This window comes from Plenodomus lingam (genome assembly GCF_022343315.1).
Source record: "Plenodomus lingam strain CAN1 chromosome Unknown contig_8, whole genome shotgun sequence".
In the NCBI taxonomy this organism is placed as follows: Eukaryota; Fungi; Ascomycota; class Dothideomycetes; order Pleosporales; family Leptosphaeriaceae; genus Plenodomus; species Plenodomus lingam.
Genome location: NW_027093972.1, coordinates 1359074 through 1383547, shown reverse-complemented (window position 1 = coordinate 1383547; position 24474 = coordinate 1359074). Strand labels below are relative to the sequence as shown.

The window sequence follows — 24474 nt, the reverse complement described above, 5'->3', positions numbered from 1 at the left end:
TAGTAAACTGTGAACTGCTAAGTCGGCCGGGCTGTCGAGAACGTCATGACCAGAGCAAGCCAATCGTGGGCCAGCCGTCCCAAGTCATCAATCGTCCACCGTAGTAACGTGACGAGACGCTACGGAGGCCGGCTAATCCCACCCCCGCCCAAAAAAAAAAAAAAAAACCCCCACGCAGCCCCCCACTCCCGCGCCCACTGCGGCGGTCCGACAAGCTCCAAAGCTGCTGACGTTTACTGTACGAGGAGGGCAGAGGACGACGACCTGCAAGGACGACGACGACGACAACGACAACGACTACGACAACGACTACGACAACGACAACGACTACGACAACGACTACGACAACGACTACGACAACGACAACGACTACGACAACAACAACAACGACGACGACAGACGGAAAAGCGGAACAGACAACGCAATTCCTTCGTCTCGTACCACTACCACCGTTCAACGTCGTCATCTGCCATTGTACACACAACGCTCGCAATGGAAGGAGACTCGTGGTACAATGCCTTCGTCCCCCGCGCCGTCAAGCCCCTCGACTCGGGCAAGCAACGTCGCCGCGAGTCGCTGCTCAAACAGCCCAACGTAAGCCCACCATTCTCTGCTACCTCGGTAACGTCGACCCGATTTCTGATGATTGTCTGCCGCAGGAGAGCCAAGCTGACGTCGAGCGCGTAGAAGGCATCACAGAGGCCCCAGAGGAGCCGCCTGGCAAGCTGACTGACCCTCCTGCTGCCACCGTCGCCCGACGCGCCAAGTCCTACAGCGACTTCTACTCGGTCGTGAGCGCCCATCTGAAAAAGGAAAGAGCGTGCGAGAAGAAAAAGTCGCGCCATGACATTGCCACGGAGCTGGATTTTGCAAAGTGGTATGGGGACATCAACGACGAGCTACTCGAGGCCAGCCATGACGAGTACCGTCTCTACCAGGACCAGCTACTCCTCACCCGTACCCATCTAGACAACATTCTCTCCGACACCACCTCGACTCTCGACATCCTCTCTTCGCTCTCCGACTCGTTCAAGATGGTCGAAGCCCAGACCAACGCCTTCCGTACCCAGTGCGAGGGTCTGATTGACGACCAGAAGCGCATCACCAAGCTGGCGGATGACATGGAGCAGAACCTGAGATACTACCTCTATCTCGAGCCTACGACGAAGCGCCTCAATGCGCCAGGAGCGGGCAAGATTGTGCGGGGCACTGAATTCACCGACATGCTCGCCAATCTGGACAGCTGTCTCGAGTACATGCAGGCCCACGCAAAGCACCGCGAGGCCGAGACATACCGATCAAGATACCGGCTGCTGCTCACGCGTGCCCTCACCCTGGTTCGCGTCCACTTCACAGAGTCTCTTCGCGAGATTGCCGCCGATGTGGCAAAGAGGATAGCCGACAGGCAGCTGAATGACACCACCATGTCCGCCTTGCTGTACGCGAAATTCCGCGTAGGCGCGCCTGAGTTGAAGGCTCTTGGCCTGGAAATACAGAAAAGAGCAGTCTTACCGGCGGGTGCCGCACCTGGCTCCGAGGCCGAGTACCAGAGCTTGATGAACGAGCTGTACCAGAGCTACGCAGCCACTCGTGGCCGTCTTATACTCCCCATCGTCACCAAGAAGATGGGAGAGATTGCCCAAGCCCCAAGCACATCGACAGATCTGGTAGCTTTTGCTCGAAGCAGTATCAGCTACATGCGCGGGATATGCCTTGATGAGTGCAATTTATGGCGAGAGTGGTTCGATGGTGATGGTGGTCTATACGACTTCCTCGAAGCCATGTCTGAGCCCTTGTACGACTACCTCCGACCGCGGACCATTCACGAGACGCAGATCCTGAAGCTCTGCGAATTATGCACCATGATACAGACCCGATACATGGAAGAAGACGAGGACGATTCGCCCAGTGAGGATGACAAACTCGACTTCTCCATCATCATCCATCCGGCTTTGGAGGACGCCCAGAACCGGCTAGTGTTCCTCTCGTTAGCAATCCTGCGCGATGACATTGAACGGTACAAGCCAAAGCCCGAAGACTTGGATTATCCTACCAAGAACAAGAAGCTAGCTGGGTCGGGAGCGAAGTCCAATCAGCCCATGCTGTCTGGCAAAAAACTGCCCAAGACCGATGTCCCTCCAACCCCCCTGTTACCAAAAGTACCTACTGTGGTGGAGGAGGACGACCCGGAGGCTCGTTGGAACTTCAACACCGAGGCTGCATTCAAAGATTGGTATCCTACCTTGAGGAAGGCAATATGGCTGCTAAGCAAAATCTATCGGCTTGTACACGTACGCTTTGTACTCTACTACTAAACGCTTGTATGTATGCTAACGTTGACCGCAGTCATCTGTTTTTGACGATCTCGCGCATCACATTGTCCACAGCACAACCGTCTCTCTCACCCAAGCTAGCGCTCTCCTGGCCAAGTCTGCTTCCCCCACCGACGCGGCGTTGTTTCTCATCTCCCATCTTCTTCTATTAAAACAGCAAATTGTTGCCTTTGACATTGAATTCGTCACCCCCGAAACCGAGGTCCACTACAATGTGTCGAGCATTACAAGCACCTTCTGGGAACTGCGGTCTCGCGGAGACCTCTTCAACCCACGCAAGCTCGTAGGTTTGCTAATCCCCAAAGTGGTAGAGAACATGCTGGATGCCAAAGCCGAAGTGGACGCACGTCTACGTCAAGCGATCAACGACTTCACTGGTCAGTTTGTCACGCGGATGACGGCACCGATTGACACGAAGAATGGCAAGAAAGTGCCTGTGGCAGAGGCAGCAGCCCGCACGAGCAAGATCCGGCAGAATATCGAGCACGAGACACCGTTTCTCCGAACCAAGCTGGAAGAATACATCACCGATGCGCGGACCAGGGAGATGCTGGTTGCAGCTGTCATGGAGTCTGTCACGCAGACGTACGAGGAATGGTTTGAGACGTCGTACTCGCCCTCGGTTTCGGCACACAATGGCACAAGCAGGAGCACAAAGGGCAAAGGACGGGAAGATGGGGTCTGGGATCCTGATGTATTCAGTGAGTGGTCTGCCAATGTTTTCAAAGTGGGCACACTAGGCTCGATGGATACGGAGCAGGATCATTCGGATCTCGAGCTGAGTGACGAAGGGGATGGCAGTGATGCGGACAGTATGAGTGCGAATAGTGGAAGGACGGGGACGGAGAGGACGGGGGGAGGATTGAGGATCAAGATGTAGAGAGTGCGATGTCGTGACCATGGCAAGTACGTCTATGACTGATTGAAAGCATGCCAACCAAACAGAGCTGGGGTTGGGAATGGTGCAGTTCAGCATTGAACACACTCAACAAGCCTTTGACCCTTTTCCAGATGTTGTTGGATATATGAACTGACGGTTGACAGTATCCCCATCTGGCCTGTGATGGTCAACGCGATTAGGCCCTGACATCGAGACTTGTCCACTTCTGCGCCACTCCTGTGAAGCCCACATTGTCGTTTTGTTTCTGCCCACCCACGCGTGATTTCCATTCTGCCCATGATCCCGACACGACATACTTGCTGTGTGTGTTTGTCTTTCGATCAATTGGGGGCTGGGCAGGACGTGTGTCACCAGGCCACGTGATGTCGCAATGTCACCGAACAGACGGAGAGAGACCACGCGCCTTCCCCTCGTGGCTTTACATGACCTCCGATCTCGACAAAAGACCCCTTGAATCCGGGCCAATGGCAGGCTGCCATCCCCGCTCCCCTGCCATCACGGTTCCTTGTCCTCGGCCTTCACGATGCTGTCGCGTTTGCAGAGAGTCGAAATCGAGCTTCACTCCCTCTGTTCAGTCCCAATAGGAAGGAGCGCTCCTTCCCCATCTGAGATATCAACTGTGAGTCAATAGACGGCTGCCTATCAGGCGCCGAGATCGGTTGAGACAGGGACAGTTGGTTTGTTGCAGCACCGCGTCTATATAGATAGGCCTTTGCTCCCTCCCACCCGCTCACATCACACTCGGCCACAGCTTGCAGCACGATACAAGAGAGACCCAACTCACACGAACCAGAACCATTACTGATACGTAGTCATGACAGATTCCTCCCCTGACTACTACGCCGATTTGGGCATCTCAGCGGGAGCCACGACTGCAGCCATCAAAGCTGCTTTCCATGCGCTCGCCAGACAGCACCACCCCGACAAGACGGGCGGCGGAGATTCCACCGCTTTCCGCACCGCACGCGAGGCTTTTGAGAAGCTGAGCGACCCCGACTTCCGCGCCCAATACGACCACGCTCGTCGCTCCACCGCGCGCCCTGGCAACGCCAACGTACTTGTCGAGGAAGAGGACGTCTTCGGCCCCTTCGGCCCCTTCGGCCATACGCGCACCGAGCAGTTTGCCGCAGCAGACGAAGCCAGGAGACGAAGCCCACCGCCCACCAAGCCCAAGCGAGGGTCTCAAGAGCCAAGCTGGGCCTACTACAATGGCAGGGCGTTCACGGCCTGGGTCAAGAGGGACAGGGAATGGAGAGAGCGCCACCCCGAGCCAGCCATGTTCGAGGCGGATGAGGAAGAGTATGTCCCCCTTCTACTTTTCAATAAAACACTAACAACAACGCCAGACCACTCGACCCCTCGTCCACTGCCTGCGTCGCCCACGGCCTCCGCGTCAAGATGAGTGATCACCCCGCCTCCCGCGAGTTCTGCTCCAGTCCTGCTAGCGGCTGGCAAGTCCAGGCAGCTGGTCAGGACATCTGCATATTCTGTCTAACCATGCATAACGGTGGCAGTCGCTGTCCCAGATGCCAGGCCCTCGCCTGTCCCGCCTGTCTGCGTGAGATCATTGGTCGAGAGAGGGATGCGCGCTCAAGTTGGACGTCGGGCTTTGCGTATCGTCCTGGCGGTGGCTAGACTGGCGTTGGCTTCTGGGTTATGAAAATCTCTGTTCCGGGAGTTTTTTGTCTGCGGCGGTTTTCGACTTTTTTCCTTTTCGGAATTTTTTCCTTTTCGGACTTTTTTCCTTTCTTTTCATTTTCTTTTCATTTGGCTGGTCTTTGTGCAGATGGCAGTGGCTCACTGCACACTCACAGAAGAGCGACATGTCTGCAGCCTGCAACGGATCAGTAGCATCTTGGTCTGGGCTTACTACGATTTCACAGCGTTTCTGGCGTTTTTCTTTTGGCATGGACGTGGGCGCGGACATGTGCATTTGCATTTGCATCGGCGTGGTCATGGTATGGTCATGGTTTTTCTACCTCTCACGACTCGTCCCCACACTACCCTGCCTTGTCCATCATCATACAACTACACACGACAACACGACTCCAGCATGCGGCCAGCTAGCTAGTTAGCTAGATAGCACATGGCATATGCATGCCGAGTCGACTGTCAATAGTAGTCCAGCACTTGTTGGGTACAGGGAATTTTAGCCGTTTAGGCGTTTTCCTCTTCCTCTTCTTTTTTTTTCTTGTGCTTTTGTGATTCAGTTTGAGAAGTTTATGAGATTTTTGTTGTTGAGGGGGTTTTTTTTGGGTGCGGTGTTTCTTACTGCCAGTGATAGTCGTTTGGACTTGTGATTATGCTGGTGCTTGTGCTGGTGCTGGTAATCATGTTGATACGCGTGCTGATACTGACAGTGACACTTATGTTGATACTGACGCTAATTTCCTACATGCTACAGTTGCTTCTGAATGGGATTTTGATTGTGAATGTGGCCGTGGCTGTAAATGTAGATGCGAGTATCCCAGTGACTATTGTCGTGGACCCGCGATTTATTAATTTGGCGATGATTATAGCCATGACTGTGGCTGTGGCTGTCGACTTTGAGACCTAAGGGCTTTCGGTGATTGAGACGTGGTAATTAAAAAGTAGCAAGTAGTAAGTAGTAACTGTTCACTCTTCACCATTAACACCAACTCTAACAAAAACAAAAACTCCTAACCTTGTCCTTGGACTGTTGAACTGACAAACCGCTAGACAGCTATACTCCTATACTAATATTTCCCATTTGAACTCACATTTGACTCCCTTTCCCTTTCCCTTCCCCCGTTTCACACGCACAGCACCACATTACCTTGCCCCTCTCACCGCACTTCCCGTTTAAACTCCACGCTTGTTTCAATAAAATGAAAACTACATCGCCACACATCCGCCACGATAAACCCCAACCCCCATGTCCTCCTCTAACCCCTGCCCATCCCATTCCCACAACCTCACTGCGCTACCTTTACCTCAGTGTCCAATCTGCCTAGCACATGGCCTGATGCCACGGCGCCGACGACAAGGGAACGCAAAACCCAGATGATTGTCAGGATACCGAGACTCGGGGGACAGTATCTAGATAGCTGTAGTCAGTTAAATTTCAAGGTTGTTCATATACCAAGGGGGAAACAAAGCACATACTCGTTACCCATGAGACCGATGAAACCGAGCCAGAAGAGGAATTGTGCGAGGCTGAGAAACGTGATGCAGAGGATGGTTACAAGGTAGAATCTAACGACCAACCTCGTCCTGCTGACGTTGCGGCTGCTTGTGCGTTGTACGGTGAGAGTACCGTAGGTTGGGGGAGTTTGGTCCTGGGATGTGACTAGAGGTGCTTGTTCTTGGTCTGGGTCTGAGGTCTTGTTCATCCAGTTTGCGGAGATGTTTTCTTCGAGTGCGGTCCAGAGGTGGTTGAACAGGGCTATGAGTTCTTGGGGAGTTTTGGTGGTTGGGGTTGCAGACTGGGTGTGTCTTGTAGTTTGGATGAGGAGAATGAGGGAAACGGTGAGGATGATGAGCCATGCGAGTGCCCCGGCATACATGAGCTGTGCGGGAAGGGGTAGTTGAGATATTCTCTCTTTGCTGCTGTAAAACTTGTGTTGTAGGCCGTATTGAACGGTTGTCAGCATGGTGGTTGCCGAGAGGAGTTGGAGGATGGCTTCTGTGAAGAGATAGGAGAATATTGGGGATAATTCAGTGGCTTCTAGGGGTTCTGCTATTGCTAGGATTGCCGTTGGCCAGGGCAGTCGTGGGATCGTGCACCAGAAGAGTATCAACTGGAATATGGGGATGAAGTCGTAATCTGGGGTTGATTGGACAAGTGCCGCATTCACCCAGTTTGCAAACAGGTAGATGAATGTGGTAACAAATCCTCGCGCAAGCCATGATGTGGGAGAGAGATACTTGAGGTACCTGTATCTGGCCAAAAAGCCGGCAGAAAGAGTAGCCGTGGCAACAATGACAAGGCTGGCAAATTTCCAGTCGGTTGAAGGACATGTTTCGGATGCCTTGGGAGACTCTGTATCATCATCAAACGTAAGAGTGGAGTCTCGGGAAGGTTTGACCCTCCAGCGCCATGGGATCATGTCTTGCAGACCAAGTAGGGCTAGCTTACGCCAATGCGTGGGAAGTCCATGCCAACCCTCTACATTGTCGCAAAGATCGTGAAGCCAATTGACATAGTCGGGTCGGTGCTCAAGCTCGTGACACGATCCATTACATGTATTGTAGTCGATGTTGCGGCAGAAGCAGGTCCTGTCTACCGCACGTTCAACACTGCAGTAGCCGTCGGAGTCTAATTCGCAAGCATCCGTCATGCATTTTTCAGAAAGATGAATGACATCCTCTGGTATATCTTCCATGCAAGAAGGCCATCGCCAGTCATTGGCAGAAATATAGTCGAACTTTGTAGTTTGAAGCCCGTCCGTCCAATTACCGGGCATAGTGCCATGTCCACAGGTAGCAGCCATCCACAGCCGCTCTTTAGTGCTGGCTAACTTTGTCGCTGAACAAGGCTCTGCTGCGTAGTCTATTTCGAATGCCTGGCAGAAGCAATGCTTATCGAAGTAGGTACCATTGGCAATCATGCTCTGCGTGAGGTCGTATCCGGCTGTTGCAAAGTCCAAAGCGACAAGGGATCGTCCAGATTCGTTATATTCCCACGGGCGAGCAGCATTTCCGTTATGCTGAGAACTGGCTGTGAACCCACAGATAGCCATCGCATGTTTGTAGGATTCTTCCGACGTGACGGAAACCGAGTCGATGAGGCAACTCGGTGCCTTGTCCATCACCTCAACTGCTGCGTAGCCTTGAACTAACGCGGCTGGCTTGAGAGGCTGTAGCTCAATAGCATCACCAATTTCAACAAGCCACGTTCGACCGGTAATGCCATGTATCCACTGAAACAACTGCGCTTTTGCTAGCACGGATTTGTTGCAGTTTGATAGATAGTTCCTGACGATATCGGGCGAGAATCCAGAATGAAGACAGCTTAGCTTGATGAGCTAGTTTCAAAATCAGGCTTTGTCCTTAGTTTAACGTGCAGAGGAAATTCTCACCCATTGGTAGTGAGTGCAGAAGCCGAAGCGGCGAGTACATTGTCTTCGAACACACTGGGTCATTACTTTGAGCCAGATGGAGGTATTTTGCTGCGCAACACACTGCGGCATGGAAGCCAGATCTTCTGGATTTACCCAGCCATTGCGATTTTGTAGAGGTGCCAAAGTGCGGTCCGCATCTATACGGTCGATGTCGGCTTTAGTGAGTTCAAGTGTGTCTATACCTGGAGTCTGTCAGAACGAACGCTGCAAGTTCTACACGAGAATACCTTGTGCAGCTACCATGTAAACGACAAAGCTGAACAACCATATGCATATGATTTTTACCCTCATCTTGGGTTTCATGATAGAGTATGGGTGCCTTCAGGCGATGAGGTGCGGGGTTGGATCAGCTGTTGTGTGACACTGTGAGACTGCCGCCCGAATATAAAGAGCAAACAGTCATTTGACTAAGCAACGATGGAGCGTAATCCGGCATTGGAACAGTACCATTAGCCCTAAACTTCCCATTACCACAGTCAATCTGATCCTGTGGATATTTCAGGATGTCAAAGACAGGCCAAGCAGCAATTAGCCGTGTTGGATGCGTGCAAGCGAATGAACGTGCCAGCGTCATTGCACCACACGCTGTCACTTTCCATTGGTGAAACTCTATGGCAACTTCCACTCCTCTACCGGTACTCCCAAGGCTGCACCGGTGACGACTTTACCAATGATATTTGAGCACAGGAAAAAGAGGTTGCACGTTCCAGTAGAACCGAGAAGTGAGATAAGAAATGAAACCAAGAGCTGAACATGTAGATCTTAGCAGGATACATGCTCGTAGACTTGAAATGATTTATGATATACCATGAAGCTTTTAGGCTTGAATCTCATCGCACCATTCAGGGATGCACGCTAGTGACGCTACGATCATCCATCTGATGAAGAGCTGACAAGTGTAGAGGAATCGAGCTGTTCTAATCAAATTTTTATGACATGATATCTAATCGCAATGCGAAAACTGGCATGTACGACTACTCTGTTGCAGCAGCTTGTCTGTACTGTGGTGGTTGTTCAGTGGCTCAGTCCTAGGTTAGGGGAGACGTCTGTGAGGCTGTGAGCTACCCACGCCAAGAGCAAAACGACGCTAATTCGCACGCAGACTCGCTTAGACGACCTCGAAATTCCCATCACCAGAGACAGTTCTCACGACACGACCTCTCAGGCAATTCGACACACACATCCGTCGCCATGGCCAGTACGTTGCAAAGACGCCGATGATGAACCAATGAATGTTGACAATTGCGCAGAATCAAAGAACTCGTCCCAGCACAACCAGTCGAAGAAGAACCACAGGAACGGGTACGCTCCCCCTCTGCGACTCCAAGGCGCATGCGCACAATGCCATCATCTTCGATCTATCCATCGCTTCCGCAGTACACAAGGGGACAACGAAACATGCACAAAGAGATGTGGCTGACGTGATGGCACTGTAGTATCAAGAAGCCTAAGACGCACCGTTACCCTTCGCTCAAGGGCACCGACCCCAAGTTCCGCAGGAACCACAGGCATGCTCTTCACGGCACCATGCGCGCTCTGGTGCGTACCGACAGCACTCTTCTCGTATCCGGCCGACAACAGCCTGCTAACAAACCTGTAGAAGGAGGTCAAGGAAGGCAAGCGCGATGCGGCATAAATACAACGACCACGAACGAGCGAGGCGGTTTCGATTCTTTCATGAGACATTTGGTTGGCGTCAATGGCATTCGGACTTCATATGACGGCCTCGAGCTTTCGAGCGCAGAGGATGGGAGCAGTACCCACACCAGCCCTAGGCATGAGATGTGGCAATGAATAAGTCGAAAAGTCAGCCTCGGTGCCCTCCAAGCGCGCCACCGTTCCCGTGATGCAAAGCGACTGGCAGACTCGACGCCGGTGACGTTTCCGTACGTGAGATTGATACGAGGTGCAAACCTCCAGGCTTTAGTGTGTACAGCGTTCAGAACCTCCCCATGTTCGACCAGCTGAAGGAAATTCTTCGAGCCAAGAAAAACGCACCCCATCATTACCAAACACACTGTCTTTTACCTCTGTAGGACGAGTGTGCATGAAGATGGGGTTACATGTTGTTTACTGATGTGCCATTTTTTGTGTGAACCACGTGTGATTGTTTCAACAAGCTAACAACGCAACAATCGCGGTAGCCAAGGGCGTCCGCATAGTCTAAGCTTGAGCAACTATGATAAAATCATGCATTTTATCATAGCTTGTAGTAGCATGGCACTTGTCATGGGTTGATCTCATGGTAACATCATCATGTGAGAGCATCTTGGAACCTTGTAACATCGATAGCCGGTGCAGTGTAGTCGGACGCCTTTACAACAAGGTAGAGCTTCAATAGATTATCACCGACGGTACTCTGCAAGCGCCACTGTTGTCTTATCTCTCAGCACTGCTCGCTATCACCGTACTGCGTGTATCACATATCATCGCTCCGGAATTCTGAAGCTGGTAAACCGACGACGCAGCGGCTCCCGACCCATGCCGCCTGCAGCCTTAGGTGCCTTCTTACCGGTGACCCCCCAGATCTATTCGTCATTCTATCTCACCCACCTTGAGCACTGCACCACCTTTCCTTACTGTTAGTTTACCAGGCACCACCTTTCCCTTCGCTCGCCTGCGAACGACGTCCTTGTCGTCCAACTTACCCCGCGCAGCCCCGCCATTCTACCATAGCATTCCCCCATCATGGCAACCCAAGCTCACTGCGCCTTCTGCTTTGAGACGCTGGCCGCAAGCCTCGAAAAGCGCCCCGGACTGTCCCTCCCTGAAGTCGAAGCACTCTGGTCAAAATATAATCGCTCGCTCATTAGCAGCTCGCCATCTAACTCCTCCGACCCTCTCCCTCCCGGCACATCTACGCCTTCCACAGCCCCATCCTCGACCACACACTCTGGTCTCTCCACCCCCGGCGATTCGGCAAGTGCAGCCAGCAGCGCAAACTCCAGCACCAGCTCCCTCAATGAAGAACACCCACTCTTCATAACCTACAACACCCTCACCTCTCGCGGTGACAAACACCTCCGAGGTTGCATTGGCACATTCTCCCCTCAGCCCCTTCCTACCGGTCTGTCCTCATACGCGCTCACTGCCGCGTTCGACGACGGTCGATTTTCTCCCATCAGTGCTTCCGAGCTTCCCAGCCTTGAAGTCGGCGTCACGTTGCTTACTGACTTTGAGCCTGCCAAGGACGCGTGGGACTGGGAGGTGGGTGTGCATGGGCTGAGGATCTCGTTCATGGACAAGGGGAGGAGGCTAGGGGCTACCTATCTTCCGGATGTGGCGAGGGAGCAGGGCTGGGAGAAGGAGGAGGCGTTGGTGAGTTTGATGAGGAAGGCAGGGTGGAAGGGGAGGAGTGCGGAGTGGACGGGCGTGGAGCTAGGGGTTACAAGGTATCAGGGGCGCAAGGTGGCGTTGAGTTGGGGGGAGTGGAAAGAATGGAGGGACTGGGTGGATGAGGATGGCAAAGATGAGTAGAGAGGTAATGCATTTGATTTAGAGGGACAGGCATTGGGCGTTGAGGGGACGGACAGCACGATATATCTAGGACTATTCACAGCAGCATGGTGTGTATGTAGACGAATATACATGACACCCTCCTCATATTAGGTAGGCATTTAGTATGAACTGGCGTCATACTTGGCTGCACAGTAGACCTCACCACATGACAGAAGCGCTTGATCCAATCAATGTACATGTATATACTCCACTCCCATGATATAATACTGACTCATGATTTGTTCACCAGCTCTTCATGATGACAAAGTGTATTGTAATGTCCCGTTGATGCCACAAGTGGGGGGGGGGGGCATGAGGCACTACCTTCCATAGCCAATCACAGCTCACTGACCAAGGCAGACCCTGCATGAGCAGCAGAAGCGTGCCAAGCAAAGATGGATGGATGGATAGTGGTGGAAGCCATCCATCTAGATTCCATGGATTCGATGGAGCTAGGTACGGTACCTAGGTGCTTACGGTACATGGGCTATACGCACACAGTACGGTACAACAGCAAAGGCCATGTCGAGTTTGTGAAGCACAAAGACGGCGAGCCGTTGTCTTGCCCAAGCTGAGCACGTGTTGCATTGGAATCTGTGAAGCAGAGTATGTATGGTAGTCGACTAGTAGTAGTAGTAGTAGTCATAGTAGTAGCCCTGGTACTCTACTGTGTTAGACTGCCGCCTGACTAAGCCCTGTTTGCTCGTAGACGACCGCTCTTGCTCTGTTCGAAACGTACTGCGCCCAATGACGTCGCTCGTGACTTCCTGGCTAGTCAGCCCTCCTGCCACAGGTATCTCTACTCTACCCTCCCGTTCTGCTTGTCTCTGTCCCTCACGACACTCACTCGACAAGAAAGCTTCGACAATCTCTACTACACTGACACGCTGCCACAATGACCGTCAATGCGCCCACGTTAATCAACCTGCCTCCTCCGCCATCGGATCCGGGCACGCCTACTGAAGCTCCGTAAGGCACCTGTGGAGGACTGACTGGTGGGGGGCCCTCCGCAACAGGCGCAACTGACAGTACATGATAGGGGAACCCCCAATTCAACAACGACATCCATGTCTGAGTTGTCGACGGTCGCAATCAAAGACGGACATCGTGGCCATTTCCCCCATCACCGCAACCCCGCAGAGGCAGAGCGGGCGGATCGCATTTCACGTCTGGCTGGCCTAGAGCGAGTCGTGGTTTCAGGTCGCAACCCGCAAGGCCTTACCCCAGGCAGTGCTGCAAACCCACCCCCTGGCTACTTCGACTCGAACAACCAGCCTCAGATTTTCCGCGAGCGCAGCACGGTGGGTAGTGCCAGTGCCACAGGCTCGGTCGGCGGCCGCACGACGTGGGCAAGCGGCAGCGATGTCTATGACCACGATCGCATGAGCGAAGACCAAGATGTAGAGACTTCGAGCATCGGAGGCTTTAGTGATGAAGCCGCATCCCTAGTCGGTTTTGGTGAGGGTGCCAGGACGCCTGCGCGACAACACAGCCAGATGGGCAGCCCTGCCGTCAGCAAAGCCAGTGCCGTACCCGGCCATTTGAGAGATCAAGCTGGCGCCAGCCCACTAAACCAGGCCGTTTCTACAGAGGAGCAGCAGCAGCAGCAGCGGAAAGAAGTAAGGAATTCTGGCAGCTTGGCATCTGATGACAATGCTACCGACACCAACACGAGCGGCCGTGACGGGGACTCGACTTCTGAGCATGCCATCCGCGAGCGCATGCGCCAGAACCAAGCGGGTCAGGCAGCGATGGACTCGGACAGACAGAGGGACGAGTAAGCAAGGGTGAGCGTGAACGCTACCCTTGTGTGCTACTGCAGGTGCACAGCGATGGCACAGGATGCTGGAGAGGAAAACATTGCAGCTCTGCATGATCATGTTTCGTGTTTTACCCCCCAAAGAACAGGGCGAAAGACACGTAGACGGTATTGCTCATGTAGCTTTTCTTTTAGGTGGATGTTGATGTTATGATGTACCGTACTACCCAATATAACGATGGACTCTTGCAATGGAAACTTTGATGATGCTCTGCCCCGTTTGTACATCGTTATCACGTGAAGGTGTGCACCTCGATGACTTTCAAGATCTGAGTGCGCTATCCATTCCCAGCAGCCGTGCCCGCCTTCACATTCTCATGAGAGAGAGAGAGAGAGAGAGAGAGAGAGGTCTCGAGTTCCAGCAACGTGGTCCTACTGCTACTGTCCTTGGGACTGGCTAGAATAACACCATCATGATAATGGGTTCGCACTATCGGACCGCCCCGTTGCAGCGAATCATAATTTGTGTGGTTACAGCTTCCAGCCCAAACGGGTGCGAATCAATGCTAGGCGTCACAAGCTCTCCACACCGCATGCTCCTCACCAACACACCATGTAGGTAGACTGTCCAACTAGCACTTGAACTGCTACAGCCTTGGTTTTTTTTTTCCTTTTTATAAAATCACTCTCCGTCCTTTCTCTCCTTGCAGACCGAAACATCAGCATAAATAAAAAGCACAACGCAAGTAGTCAAGGTACCGGTACAGGTAGTCTACCTACTCTTTCAAACACCCCGCATCTCTTGATTGTCTCAACCCACGACGCTTCGTGCCTTCACAATGGCAGAGCAGGCGGGATCGACGGGGGGAAAGAAAGACGCGTCCTCCACCACGCCCTCGCCCCTACAATCACTCAGCAACTCCGTCTCCTCTCTAGGCCGCTCACCACCGCCGCCTGCACTCAAGATGAGCTCGCCGAACCCCACCTCGTCCCACCGCTCGAGCTTCGCAGAGCACATGCGCGGGACACCCACCTCCCCGCGCGCCTCTCGACACGGCTCTCTCACACAACAAGCACTGCAGGACCTGCTCAACAATCCGCCGACCAAAGGCGGTGATCCCAAGTTCCAGGGTCGTGATTGGAGGTCAATCCGACTGGGTGAAATCGTGGACCCTGAGCTCGTCAGGTTTGTCGAGTACGACACCAGCGTTGAGGACGCGACCAGTGTGAGTCAAGTCGAGAGGGCAACTTGTATCTCCTCTGCCCACACGAGGGACATGGCTAATTCATAAGCTTAGATCTTGGTCAAGCACGGCGCACCCAACGTCGTTTTGCTTCGTGAAGACGCAAACACACGCCATGCAACGGGCACCTTTGATTACAGCGACCTCAACGCCTATCTCCTGCTCGTCGTCGGCCTTGCACACCCCGATGAGGGAGACATTGCCTCGTTCGATGAGCTGGCGAAGAAGGGAAGGGAAGGAAAGCCGATTCCGCTCAAAGATGTCAAGGAGGTTGGCGGCAAAAAGGAGCCTCTCATCACGCTTCCCAGCACCGCCGACCTGACCAAGGCCATAGAAGTGTTTGGCAGTGGGGTGCACAGGGTACTCGTCGCAGAAGAGGGCACCACAAACGTCATTGGCATTCTCACCCAACTGCGTCTCGTCCAGTTCTTCTGGGAGAATCGGCAGAGCTTTCCAGCTGTCGACCAACTCTACCCTTACCAATTGAAGGACCTGAACATTGGATCCAAGCACGTTCTCGCCATCAAGTGAGTCGTCTGGCGGCAAAGAGACTTGTAGATTTGGCAGCTAACCTACCATGTAGCGGTGATGCTCCCCTGGCGCAAGCTCTTGAGCTCATGAACAACGAGGGCATCTCGTCTCTACCCGTTCTCGACGCGCAGAACAATGTCATTGGCAACATTTCGCATGTCGACGTCCGGGTCAGTCTCTCCGCATCGCTTCAAAGCTCAACATCTGACATGCCTACAGCTACTCACCAAGTCCACATCACTTCCTCTCCTTCGCTCCTCGTGCATCCACTTCATCTCCGTAATCCTCTCGGAGCGGGGCGTCAACGATGGCCAAGACTCTTTTCCAGTCTTCCATGTCGATTGGTTCAGTACACTGGCGCACACGGTGGCAAAGCTGGTCGCCACACGCTCCCATCGCATGTGGGTTGTGGATGCACCATCCCCCTCGTCGTCGGGTCCCTCCACCCCAGCCCTCGCCCCGTCCGTCATTGTGCCCCCCTCACCCATATCTCCCATACCCGCCATCATGACCGGCCCCACGCCCGTCAACTCGATCGCGCCTACCCACCTCGCAGGCACAAACGCAGTGGCACCCGCGATATCCGCCTCGGCCATTACGGGCGCCCGCCTGTCCGGCCGACTAAGCGGAGTCATCAGTCTCACCGACGTCCTGAACCTCTTCGCCAAGGCCAGCGGCCTGAAGCCCCATGACCCGGACGAAGCACGGCGTGCTAGGCGCAGGTCGAGCTCGAGCAGCATGAGGAAGAGCATGGACAGTTCGCGCAGCGAGAGCGTGTCTGGGATTGCGGGCCGACGCAGCAGCGTCAGCGAGAATCAGAAGAATATCCAGCGGCTCGAGGGCTTGGGTATTTCACGGGGCCGGGGGACGGGTGGGTGAGGGGGTAGAGGGGTGCTTTTTTCTTTTTCCTGTTTTCCTGTTCGGTTTTTCACGAAATGAATCGTTCTCGGGTGTCTCGAAGTTAAGCAGTGGGACGTGGGTTTTCAAGCGCCTTCTTTTTTTCTTCTACGCTTTTCTTTTTCCTCGGGTTTTTGGCGGAATTCAACGTCAAACGTCAAACGTCCGATTCATCTTTGACGGCTCGGCTGGGGAAAGATGCAGTGTGGGTGTAGTTGTGGGTGGAGGCATGGAGCTAGTTAGCATAAGCATACGCAGTTTTTCCACGGCCTGTTCTTTTTCTGGTTTGTGTTTGTTTGGGATTGGGAGGTGAAGATGTGATTTTGGGTGATGTGGTTGGGGATGGAGTGGTGTTGGCGTGTGTACGTGTTGGCATGGATGTCTTTTCTTCCTGTAGGTGGGCTGTCTGTATTGTCATGTGCATGAGTGATTTGACTACAGGTGCCAACTTGTATGATTTCTCATCCACGTCTTCCTTTATTCTACGCACGATACCTTTTCTGCCTACCTACCTTTGGTACCGCATCACCGCCACAAGCCCGCTACTCTGCACCTCGCAGCATCCACACGGCGCAACACTCCACCAACGCCCTTTGTTTTCTCATCCCCTCGCCTTTGCGTGTTTTTTTCCTTTTCGCGGGTGAGGATGGAATGAGTACGAGTGGGAGAATGGGATGGAGGGAGATGTAAAGGCAGGGCATGCGCGGGGGAATTTGGGCGGAGTTTGGGCCGGGGGGATGTGGTATGGAGTAGATGTGTACTATGCATGTACAGATTCCGCAATTACGGTACTTGCTCCATGGCCGCTGAGGCGGTTGGGAGATGGGATGGGCATGTGTGTGTGTGTGTGTGTAGGTACCTGTCTGTGCCAGCTGGGAGGACGGTGACAGGGTCAATCAATGGGTGTCCAGTCGAACAAGAGGCAAGCCAAAAAAAAACTCCCAAGACGCGTCACGTCGCCATCTCCGACGATCAAACAGCCCTGTGTTTGAGTTGGCAGTGGCCAAAGTGTGGTGGGATCACTCTTTGGGTGAAGTTCGTTTTGGCTCTCTCGGTGGGCGCTTGCCAGTCCGACGAGGGGAATCGGACCTATGGGGGGGGGCTACGACGATGGCCTCTCGCTTCCGGTCCCCCACTTGGCTACTTTCCTACTTTCCTACTTTTAGCCCTCAGACTCCTCCCAACTCTCCTTGGCTCCACAACGAGGACACGACACGCAATCGGTGTCTGGTTACAGGATCGTTTGGCGGCCGAGTGCTCGCCCACCTTGCCCTTGTCCACCTCGCTCGCCCACTTCTGTCGCATCCATGGCGGACACACGATGCTTACGGTAGCCAGCGCTTACTACCTGCCTACCTAACCAACCCACCTACCTGACTTCTCCCGTTGGCGTCAACGTGCTGGGCACCTTGGACGCCATCACGGACTACATGTCCTGGTTGGTAAAAGGTCCAATGCCGAGGGAGCAACGGGTGGCGGCCGCCAGGCGGGTCCACTGCGGCTGTGGTGGAGGTGGAGAGTGCACGCGTGCCCCAAGTGGTGAGGGAGACCTGCACATCCGTGCTCGTCACTGGACGGGTACGGGTACTGAACAGTCCTAACTCTACAGAGTAGACCCCAGCTTGGACTTTCCTCCGACATTCCTCACACGGCCTTTTGGTACCGAGTTCCCCCCCCCCCCACTCACTCACTCCCATTTCACATACTTTGTCCAAACAACATTCACGGCTCACGAACGGACTGGTGCCGCCTTCGTTGTCTTGGTTCTCGGTCTTGGGTTTACAGTGTACCTACTATCCAGTCCTATTGCCTCCTCCCTCCCCTTCCCTAGTCCTCTCCATTTCCCTTCTCGATTCCAGCCTTGGGCCGCCTAATATCCCCTCGTTGTTCCGTTTGCGTCTCTTGTTGTATACTATCCTGTGAAAACATACACCACACACCACACCACACCACACCACACACTCCCAAAACACCCACCCGCCACCCGCCACATCCTCGTCGGTCTTAGACCTCGTCCTTGAATGTCCCACTCCAGCTAAACACCACCTTCTTTCTCAACGATAAGAATACACCAAAATCCAATTCAACAATGGATCTCTACCATGCCACTTTCGCCTGTTCGATTGTGCTCAACAGCCTCGTCTTCTACCAGTCGCAGCGCTCCCACAAGTCTGCCGAGCCGCTGAGCCCGCGCAAAGGCGAGGAAAAGGATCGCGTCGATGGGGATCGCGAGGCGCTGACCAAGCTGAAACGGAGGTATTATCCGATTTATCTGCTGGTGAATGCGGCGGACTGGTTGCAGGGACCATATATTTATCCCATTTATAAAGGTAGGTGTGTGTGTGTGTGCAAGGGGTTATGATGGTGGTGGTTGATGTTGCCGCTGCTCGTCATGACGTCAAAGTGTTCATGCAGTGGTCGTATGTGTATTCTGAATTCCGACCATGGCTGACCTCTACGTGATTGCCTCCTAGATGAAAAAGGTCTACCTGAACAGACTGTCGCCTTCCTCTTCATGATTGGTTTCGTGTCCGCGGGCATCAGCGCATCCTTTGCCGGCTCGTTTGCGGATCGCCATGGTCGCAAGACTGCCTGTCTGGCATTCTGCGTCATCTACTCGCTGTCGTGCGCTACCCTGCTTACCAACAACCTCAACCTGCTCTTCCTCGGGCGCATCTTGGGCGGCATGTCCGGAACTTTGCTCTGGAGTGTGTTTGAGAGCTGGATGGTGGCCGAGTTCAATTCGTTGATGCTGCCGGATGCCGAGCCCATTCTCAGTGGAATCCTCGGCACCCTGACGACGGCGAACAGCTTTGTTGCCATCTTTGCAGGCATTCTCGCCGAGTGGCTTGTGAGGACTGCCGGGACGGCCAAGGCGCCGTTTATGGCGTCTACGGCCTGCTTGCTGGTTGCTTTTGCGGCGATTGCAAAGTGTTGGGTAGGTCTACCCAGAGCGCGAGCAAAGAGGTTGCGTTGGCTGACTTTGTGCAGGGCGAGAATTATGGCTCTAGCTGTCACAGCTCGGTTGAAGAGGCTACGCTGCTTCGCCAGGAAGAGGCTGATTCCTCCCCTGCGCCCGCTTCACCGCTACGAATGATCCTGCATGGTGGGTTTGGACAAGAACAAGCCAGAAAAAAAAAGGTCAAGGCTAACTGGCTGTTGTAGATCGCAAGATTTTGATATTGGCTTTAGTTTCGTGCTTCTTTGAAGGCTCGCTCTTCCTCTTCATCTTCTTCAAGTTCCCGGCGTTGAAGTTGAGCCATAAGCTCTCTGGAGCCACCCAAGGTAAGTCTGAACCCCCTTTTCCAAAGTTGAACACAAGACCAACTCCAGCCAAACAGAACTACCCTTTGGCCTCATCTTCGCCATCTTGATGTGCTCGATGATGTTTGGATCCATGCTGTACAAGCGCCTCTCCACCTCGGCCACACCCATGGCCGCCTCCAAGATCCTCACCGGCCTTCTCGGCCTCGCTTCCGCTTCCCTATTCGCACCCGCCTACTTCCGGGACGAGCGGATTACACTTTGGTGTTTCTGCGTCTTCGAGCTATGCTGCGGCATCTACTACCCCGTCATGGGCTCGCTCAAAGGCAAGCTCATCGACGACGGCGCAAGAGCAAGCATCTACGGTATCCTCCGCGTTCCCCTCAACATCTTCGTTGTCCTCGCCTTGAGCACAACACAAGAAGGTACGTCTGTCCCCCTTGTCCCGGCTAACCGCTTGGCAGAGGCTTGTGTGTCTCTCTGCAAGAACTTCAACGCTGACCCCGACCACGATAGGCGAATCGCACCGGAACATGGTTTTTACCACCTGCGGACTCTTGCTCTCCGTCGCCGCAGGCGTCGTGCACACTACACTCTCATGAACAAGCGCGCTTCTTTTGCTTCCCCAATTCCAATCCGCACTTCCAATCCTTTTCTTCTTGGCCCTTGACTTGTTCCTTCCTTGCCCGCGCGCGCGACCGTTGGGATGCGCATCCCGTAGCACACTACCCTTAATATCCGCTTACTCCGCATTGGCGATCTTCTGCCCAAGCAGCGGTTCACATGCACATGCATGCATGGTCTACCTAGCCAGTTTAAGTTTTCCGAGCAATAAGGCCGCAAAGAGTCCCGTTTGGGGCTTTGCGAGACTCGGTCTAGTTTTCAAGTCCATATGCCGTTATCGGTATTCTTTCCTACCTCAATGTGTTCTCCACTGTAGTGCCGTACCATGGCGTTGTATCTAGGTACCTAGTTACCACCACCTACCTACACAATACATACCCAAGCAAACAACCCCCAACCCAGCATACCCCACGCACGCCCAGCAAACGCACTTGGTTGCTACATGCTGCAGCCTCCCCCTGTTCCCAAACTCACCCTGCCAAACAGGGAATTCCGTAGCGTACCCTAGACTACCCGTCCGCATGGAACGCGAGGTCGATGGCCTGTATGCTGGATTGGGTGGGTCATGTATCTATACATCGCATTGCCGTGACCAATTCACTCACCTAGCTAGCTGACTGGCTGGCTACTAATCCTACAGATATTGCGGGTTGTTAATTGTGTTTGTGAAGGGGTGGGTGCTACGACGGCACTGTTGAATATTCTTGCTCATGTCTACTTTTGTATTTGTTTTGGGGGGTTTGTTCTTGGCAGATGGTCTGGTTACTTGCGTACACAGGCGCACTCGTTTTTATACTGGTACATGTATGCAGGGCGTTTGTGCGACTGCGCGGCTTGGTGTGTCTGTGTCTGTGTCTGTGTTGGATTCGGTGGACAGTCCAGTACAGTACGCAGAGGACGACGTAGAGTACGCGTACCACGACGGCGACGATGCCAATCAACCTCTCGGCCGCTAAACCCGGGTTTTTGCGGAAAATTCATGTAGTCATCTGGGTAGACTGTGGCGCGCGGCCATGTACAGACTGTTTTGGCGTGTATGGTAGGGGTACCGGTAGGCACGGAGACCGCTGGAACGTTTATTGCGCGCGTCTAGAGTATTTGTATGTTTACCTACTTCACCCATGCTTTTGTTCTTCTTTTGGCACATTTTTCAGTAATACCGTCGATGCCCAATAGCCAACACACAACCCTTTAGCCCTCCTACCAAACACCACCTACCACCTACCACCTACCACCTACCACCTACCATACTCTAATACACCATACCACACCACACCACACCACCACCCCCCAACCCTCCAAACCCGCCCCAACGCCACCCCCTCGTTTTGGCTTGAAACGACCGCAACTACCCGAGGCTAGGCCAGACTAGACTGTACCGGTACGGCTTGGTTGCGCTTAGGCGTGCACCTCTTCGCTGCTGCCGCCTTGCCGCAGCCGTTTGGGGGATTGTGGGGATGGCGAGGGGACGGCAGTTGTTTGGACGGGATGGGGTGTTGAAATGGGAGGGGATGGGGGGAAGTGTTTGGTGAGGGAGATGGGAGATGGGAGATGGGAGATGGGAGATGGGAGATGGGAGATGTGGATGATTATACCATTGTATTTTCTTTGCTTGCTTTGCTTTGCTTTGCTTTCTCCATGTCTGTCTCTCTACAAACACACACACACTTGTGCATTCTTAAAAATACTCAACCGCACGCTGACGGATACCGCCCCCCCCCCCCCTCACACCCAACATCCACTCAATCCGGCCCCCGCCCATGTCTGTCTGATGAACAAGGGATGCCGGACCCACCCCTCCCCCTTGGCGTCCAAGCTCAGGAATGTTCGTCGGCGCGTCATGACTTCTTCTCAATCACACCCACAGGCATTCCCTCACCTTGACCCGACGCACCCCAAACGGCCAAGAACTAGGCGGCATAGGTACGGTACGGTACGGAGATGCATGCATGCATACAGGCAGGCAGGCAGACAGACAGACAGGCATTTTGGCGTGTGCGCAGTTGCCCTTGGACGGGGGCGGTTTTGATTTGGAGAGCGGGCTGGGTGGGGGGCTTGGTTTGGTTGGTTGGGGCTTGGGGGGGGCGTTGTCGCATGTCTTTACTTGTGTGTATGGTAATGGTCAATCGGTAATCTGTCTTGGCCTTTTGTCTGGATGTAGTGTGCAGCTCTCGCTCGCTCTGTGTATCCCCTCTCTCTCTCGCTCTCTCTCGCTCTCTTACCCCGGCTCTTGGTGCCTTGGATCTGAATCCCTTGTCACGTTTCGTGTCGTGTCTTCTCTCACACTCTCTTCTCTATTTACCCATCTCTCTCTCTCTCTTCTCTGTCTTCTCCTTTACGCCTAACGTACATTACTCCAAGCATTCTTTGAGTGGGTTAGGTCCGATTCAACTCGGGGCTTGGACTTTTTCCTTTTGGGGGTTATATTGCCTTGGAGACGGTCGGGAGGCAGGTTATTTGCCATTGCTATTGTCCTCTTTATCTGGTTACGACCGTTGAACGCGCCTTGAAGATTGCAATCATGATGTCTCGAATGTCTGGTGGTTCGTTGCCCTGTACCCTCATCTTCGTCTCTTGCAGGATGATGTCGACTGACTGCCCACCCCACAGGCCGGATTGTCGCTGCAATCGCAGTCGTCATCTTCCTAATCCTCCTCTTCCACAACGAGCAACCTGCCGCTCTCCTCCCCTACCTCTCCAACCTCCCCACGCCAGCCAAATTCACCAAATCCACGCCAGAGCAACAAGCCGCGCTGCGCGAACGCATGGCGCTGTCTGAAAAGGCGTGGAAGAAGAGCGTGGAGCAACGGGACGCAATGGCCAAACAAGACGAACAGTACCCAAACATTCCCTTCTTCCCCATGGACTTTATAAAGGCCCCGTACACCATCTGGGACTTTTTCCCCTCCACCTGGACCTGCCCGCTCGACATCCAGCGCATCGGCCGCCTCGGCGACGGCGGGAAATGGGTCTGTGGCATGAGCGTGTACGAATCCCTACCGGTGCCCGAGAAGCGACCGGGCCTATCGCCCTCGCAGGCCCCCGTCTACGCTCCCCAAGACGGCCTCGTAGTCTACAGCTTCGGCATCAACGCCGAATCCTCGTTTGAAGCCGAGCTGCTCGAGCGCGTGCCCAGCGCCCGCATCTGGGGCTACGACTTCAGCGTCGACGCCTGGGGCCCGCAAATCAAGCCAGAATACCGGCCACGCACGTATTTCAAAAAGGTGGGCCTCGGCAAGACAGACCAGCACGACAGCTCGCCGCCGTTTTGGACGCTCCCGTCGCTGATGAAGGAAAATGCGCACTCGTACATTGATATTTTGAAAATCGACATCGAGGGCAGCGAGTACGATGCGCTGGACACGATGATGGATGCGTTTGAGAACACGCGGTCGGCGGCGGGCAATGGCATCATGCCCATTGGCCAGGTCATGATTGAGTTGCATCTCGGCGATGGCGTTCATCTCGAGGGAACAACCGAGGGCGGGGCCGCCGTCGACTTTCACCGCTTTCAGACGTGGTGGGAGCGGCTGGAGAAGATGGGCATGCGGCCCGTGTGGATGGAGATTAACTTGTTTGCCGTCACCCTGGGTACGGGCAAGTCGGATCCCCGCTGCACAGAGTATGTCTGGGTGAATGCAAAGGATGAGCGGAGTGTGCTTTGGAATGCGTGATAGGTTGTGTGGGGGGTATGTGCATTGGGTGACGGCAAGGGTTAGATTTTGTTGTTGTTGTTGTTGTTGTTGTTGTTTTGGTTTGGGAGAAGGAGGGCGGAGGTTACGCAACGTCCCGATATGTGAGGGACACGGCACAAGGGACGATTTCCCTTTCATGTGTGATAACGCCTTGCCTGCGGTTTTTGGCAAACATTTTTCGGCGTTGGGGCCCGGAGATGGATAATGCATGTTTTATCTTCCTTTCTACAACATTTTACATATCCAAGGGGGGGGGGGGGGCGCCAGTCTGCCACCCTTCCCTGAAACAAAGTATGGCATGATATTCCAACACCACAAACCACAACATCTTCCTCGTGTGCACCCAAGACCCAATGCACCACCACCAGAACAAACAGCCACAGTGACAGGAAACATCGCCCTTGGTCGTCGTTCAGACAAACTCCCTGCTAGCACACTCCCACCCCTCCGGTCGCACGGTTACACCACCTATCGCTTCCATGCCTCATTTATCCGCCTGCATTTCCCCCATTCATCCATGCAGTCTTCCTAAAACGAGATGTGCCACATCTCACATCTCACATCTCACATCCTATTACTCACCCCTCACCCCAAACAACCATACCGCACAGCCAGACACGAAAAAACCTCGGCGTCATGAAGCA

The 24474-nt window shown here is 53.8% G+C and overlaps 9 protein-coding genes across 9 annotated transcripts; 8 read left to right on the top strand and 1 right to left on the bottom strand.

Moving 5' to 3' along the window:
- Positions 1-492: 492 nt before the first annotated feature.
- Positions 493-3213, top strand: IAQ61_010527 (uncharacterized protein; the record flags this gene model as incomplete). The annotated part of the gene is made up of 3 exons (XM_066098819.1): positions 493-594; positions 660-2291; positions 2347-3213. 3 exons carry the CDS (start codon positions 493-495, stop codon positions 3211-3213), a joined length of 2601 nt encoding a protein of 866 aa, XP_065951364.1.
- An 835-nt stretch (positions 3214-4048) lies between these two features.
- On the top strand, positions 4049-5697 carry IAQ61_010526 (uncharacterized protein; the record flags this gene model as incomplete). Its single annotated transcript, XM_003841867.2, has 2 exons — positions 4049-4533; positions 4581-5697. 2 exons carry the CDS (start codon positions 4049-4051, stop codon positions 4867-4869), a joined length of 774 nt encoding a protein of 257 aa, XP_003841915.2. The 3' UTR covers positions 4870-5697.
- A 473-nt stretch (positions 5698-6170) lies between these two features.
- Positions 6171-8621, bottom strand: IAQ61_010525 (uncharacterized protein; the record flags this gene model as incomplete). Its single annotated transcript, XM_003841866.2, has 4 exons — positions 6171-6294; positions 6361-8222; positions 8277-8500; positions 8546-8621. The coding sequence occupies 4 exons, from the start codon at positions 8619-8621 to the stop codon at positions 6171-6173; spliced, it is 2286 nt and encodes a 761-aa protein (XP_003841914.2).
- Positions 8622-9359: 738 nt separating this feature from the next.
- RPL29 (60S ribosomal protein L29) lies at positions 9360-10671 on the top strand. Its single transcript, XM_066098818.1, has 5 exons — positions 9360-9374; positions 9421-9516; positions 9569-9620; positions 9755-9857; positions 9919-10671. Exons 2-5 carry the CDS (start codon positions 9510-9512, stop codon positions 9952-9954), a joined length of 198 nt encoding a protein of 65 aa, XP_065951363.1. The 5' UTR covers positions 9360-9374; positions 9421-9509; the 3' UTR covers positions 9955-10671.
- Positions 10672-11006: 335 nt separating this feature from the next.
- On the top strand, positions 11007-11795 carry IAQ61_010523 (uncharacterized protein; the record flags this gene model as incomplete). The annotated part of the gene is made up of 1 exon (XM_003841864.1): positions 11007-11795. One exon carries the CDS (start codon positions 11007-11009, stop codon positions 11793-11795), a length of 789 nt encoding a protein of 262 aa, XP_003841912.1.
- A 779-nt stretch (positions 11796-12574) lies between these two features.
- IAQ61_010522 (uncharacterized protein) lies at positions 12575-13983 on the top strand. The gene is made up of 2 exons (XM_003841863.2): positions 12575-12785; positions 12856-13983. Exons 1-2 carry the CDS (start codon positions 12712-12714, stop codon positions 13595-13597), a joined length of 816 nt encoding a protein of 271 aa, XP_003841911.1. The 5' UTR covers positions 12575-12711; the 3' UTR covers positions 13598-13983.
- A 145-nt stretch (positions 13984-14128) lies between these two features.
- On the top strand, positions 14129-16229 carry SDS23 (cell separation during budding; the record flags this gene model as incomplete). Its single annotated transcript, XM_003841862.2, has 4 exons — positions 14129-14801; positions 14874-15346; positions 15403-15520; positions 15570-16229. Exons 1-4 carry the CDS (start codon positions 14415-14417, stop codon positions 16227-16229), a joined length of 1638 nt encoding a protein of 545 aa, XP_003841910.1. The 5' UTR covers positions 14129-14414.
- Positions 16230-17421: 1192 nt separating this feature from the next.
- On the top strand, positions 17422-21058 carry IAQ61_010520 (uncharacterized protein). Its single transcript, XM_003841860.2, has 7 exons — positions 17422-17786; positions 17862-18577; positions 18722-19185; positions 19239-19353; positions 19413-19532; positions 19589-19936; positions 20028-21058. Exons 2-7 carry the CDS (start codon positions 18337-18339, stop codon positions 20111-20113), a joined length of 1374 nt encoding a protein of 457 aa, XP_003841908.2. The 5' UTR covers positions 17422-17786; positions 17862-18336; the 3' UTR covers positions 20114-21058.
- A 1154-nt stretch (positions 21059-22212) lies between these two features.
- On the top strand, positions 22213-24082 carry IAQ61_010519 (uncharacterized protein). Its single transcript, XM_003841858.2, has 2 exons — positions 22213-22678; positions 22746-24082. The coding sequence occupies exons 1-2, from the start codon at positions 22657-22659 to the stop codon at positions 23807-23809; spliced, it is 1086 nt and encodes a 361-aa protein (XP_003841906.2). The 5' UTR covers positions 22213-22656; the 3' UTR covers positions 23810-24082.
- Positions 24083-24474: the final 392 nt, after the last annotated feature.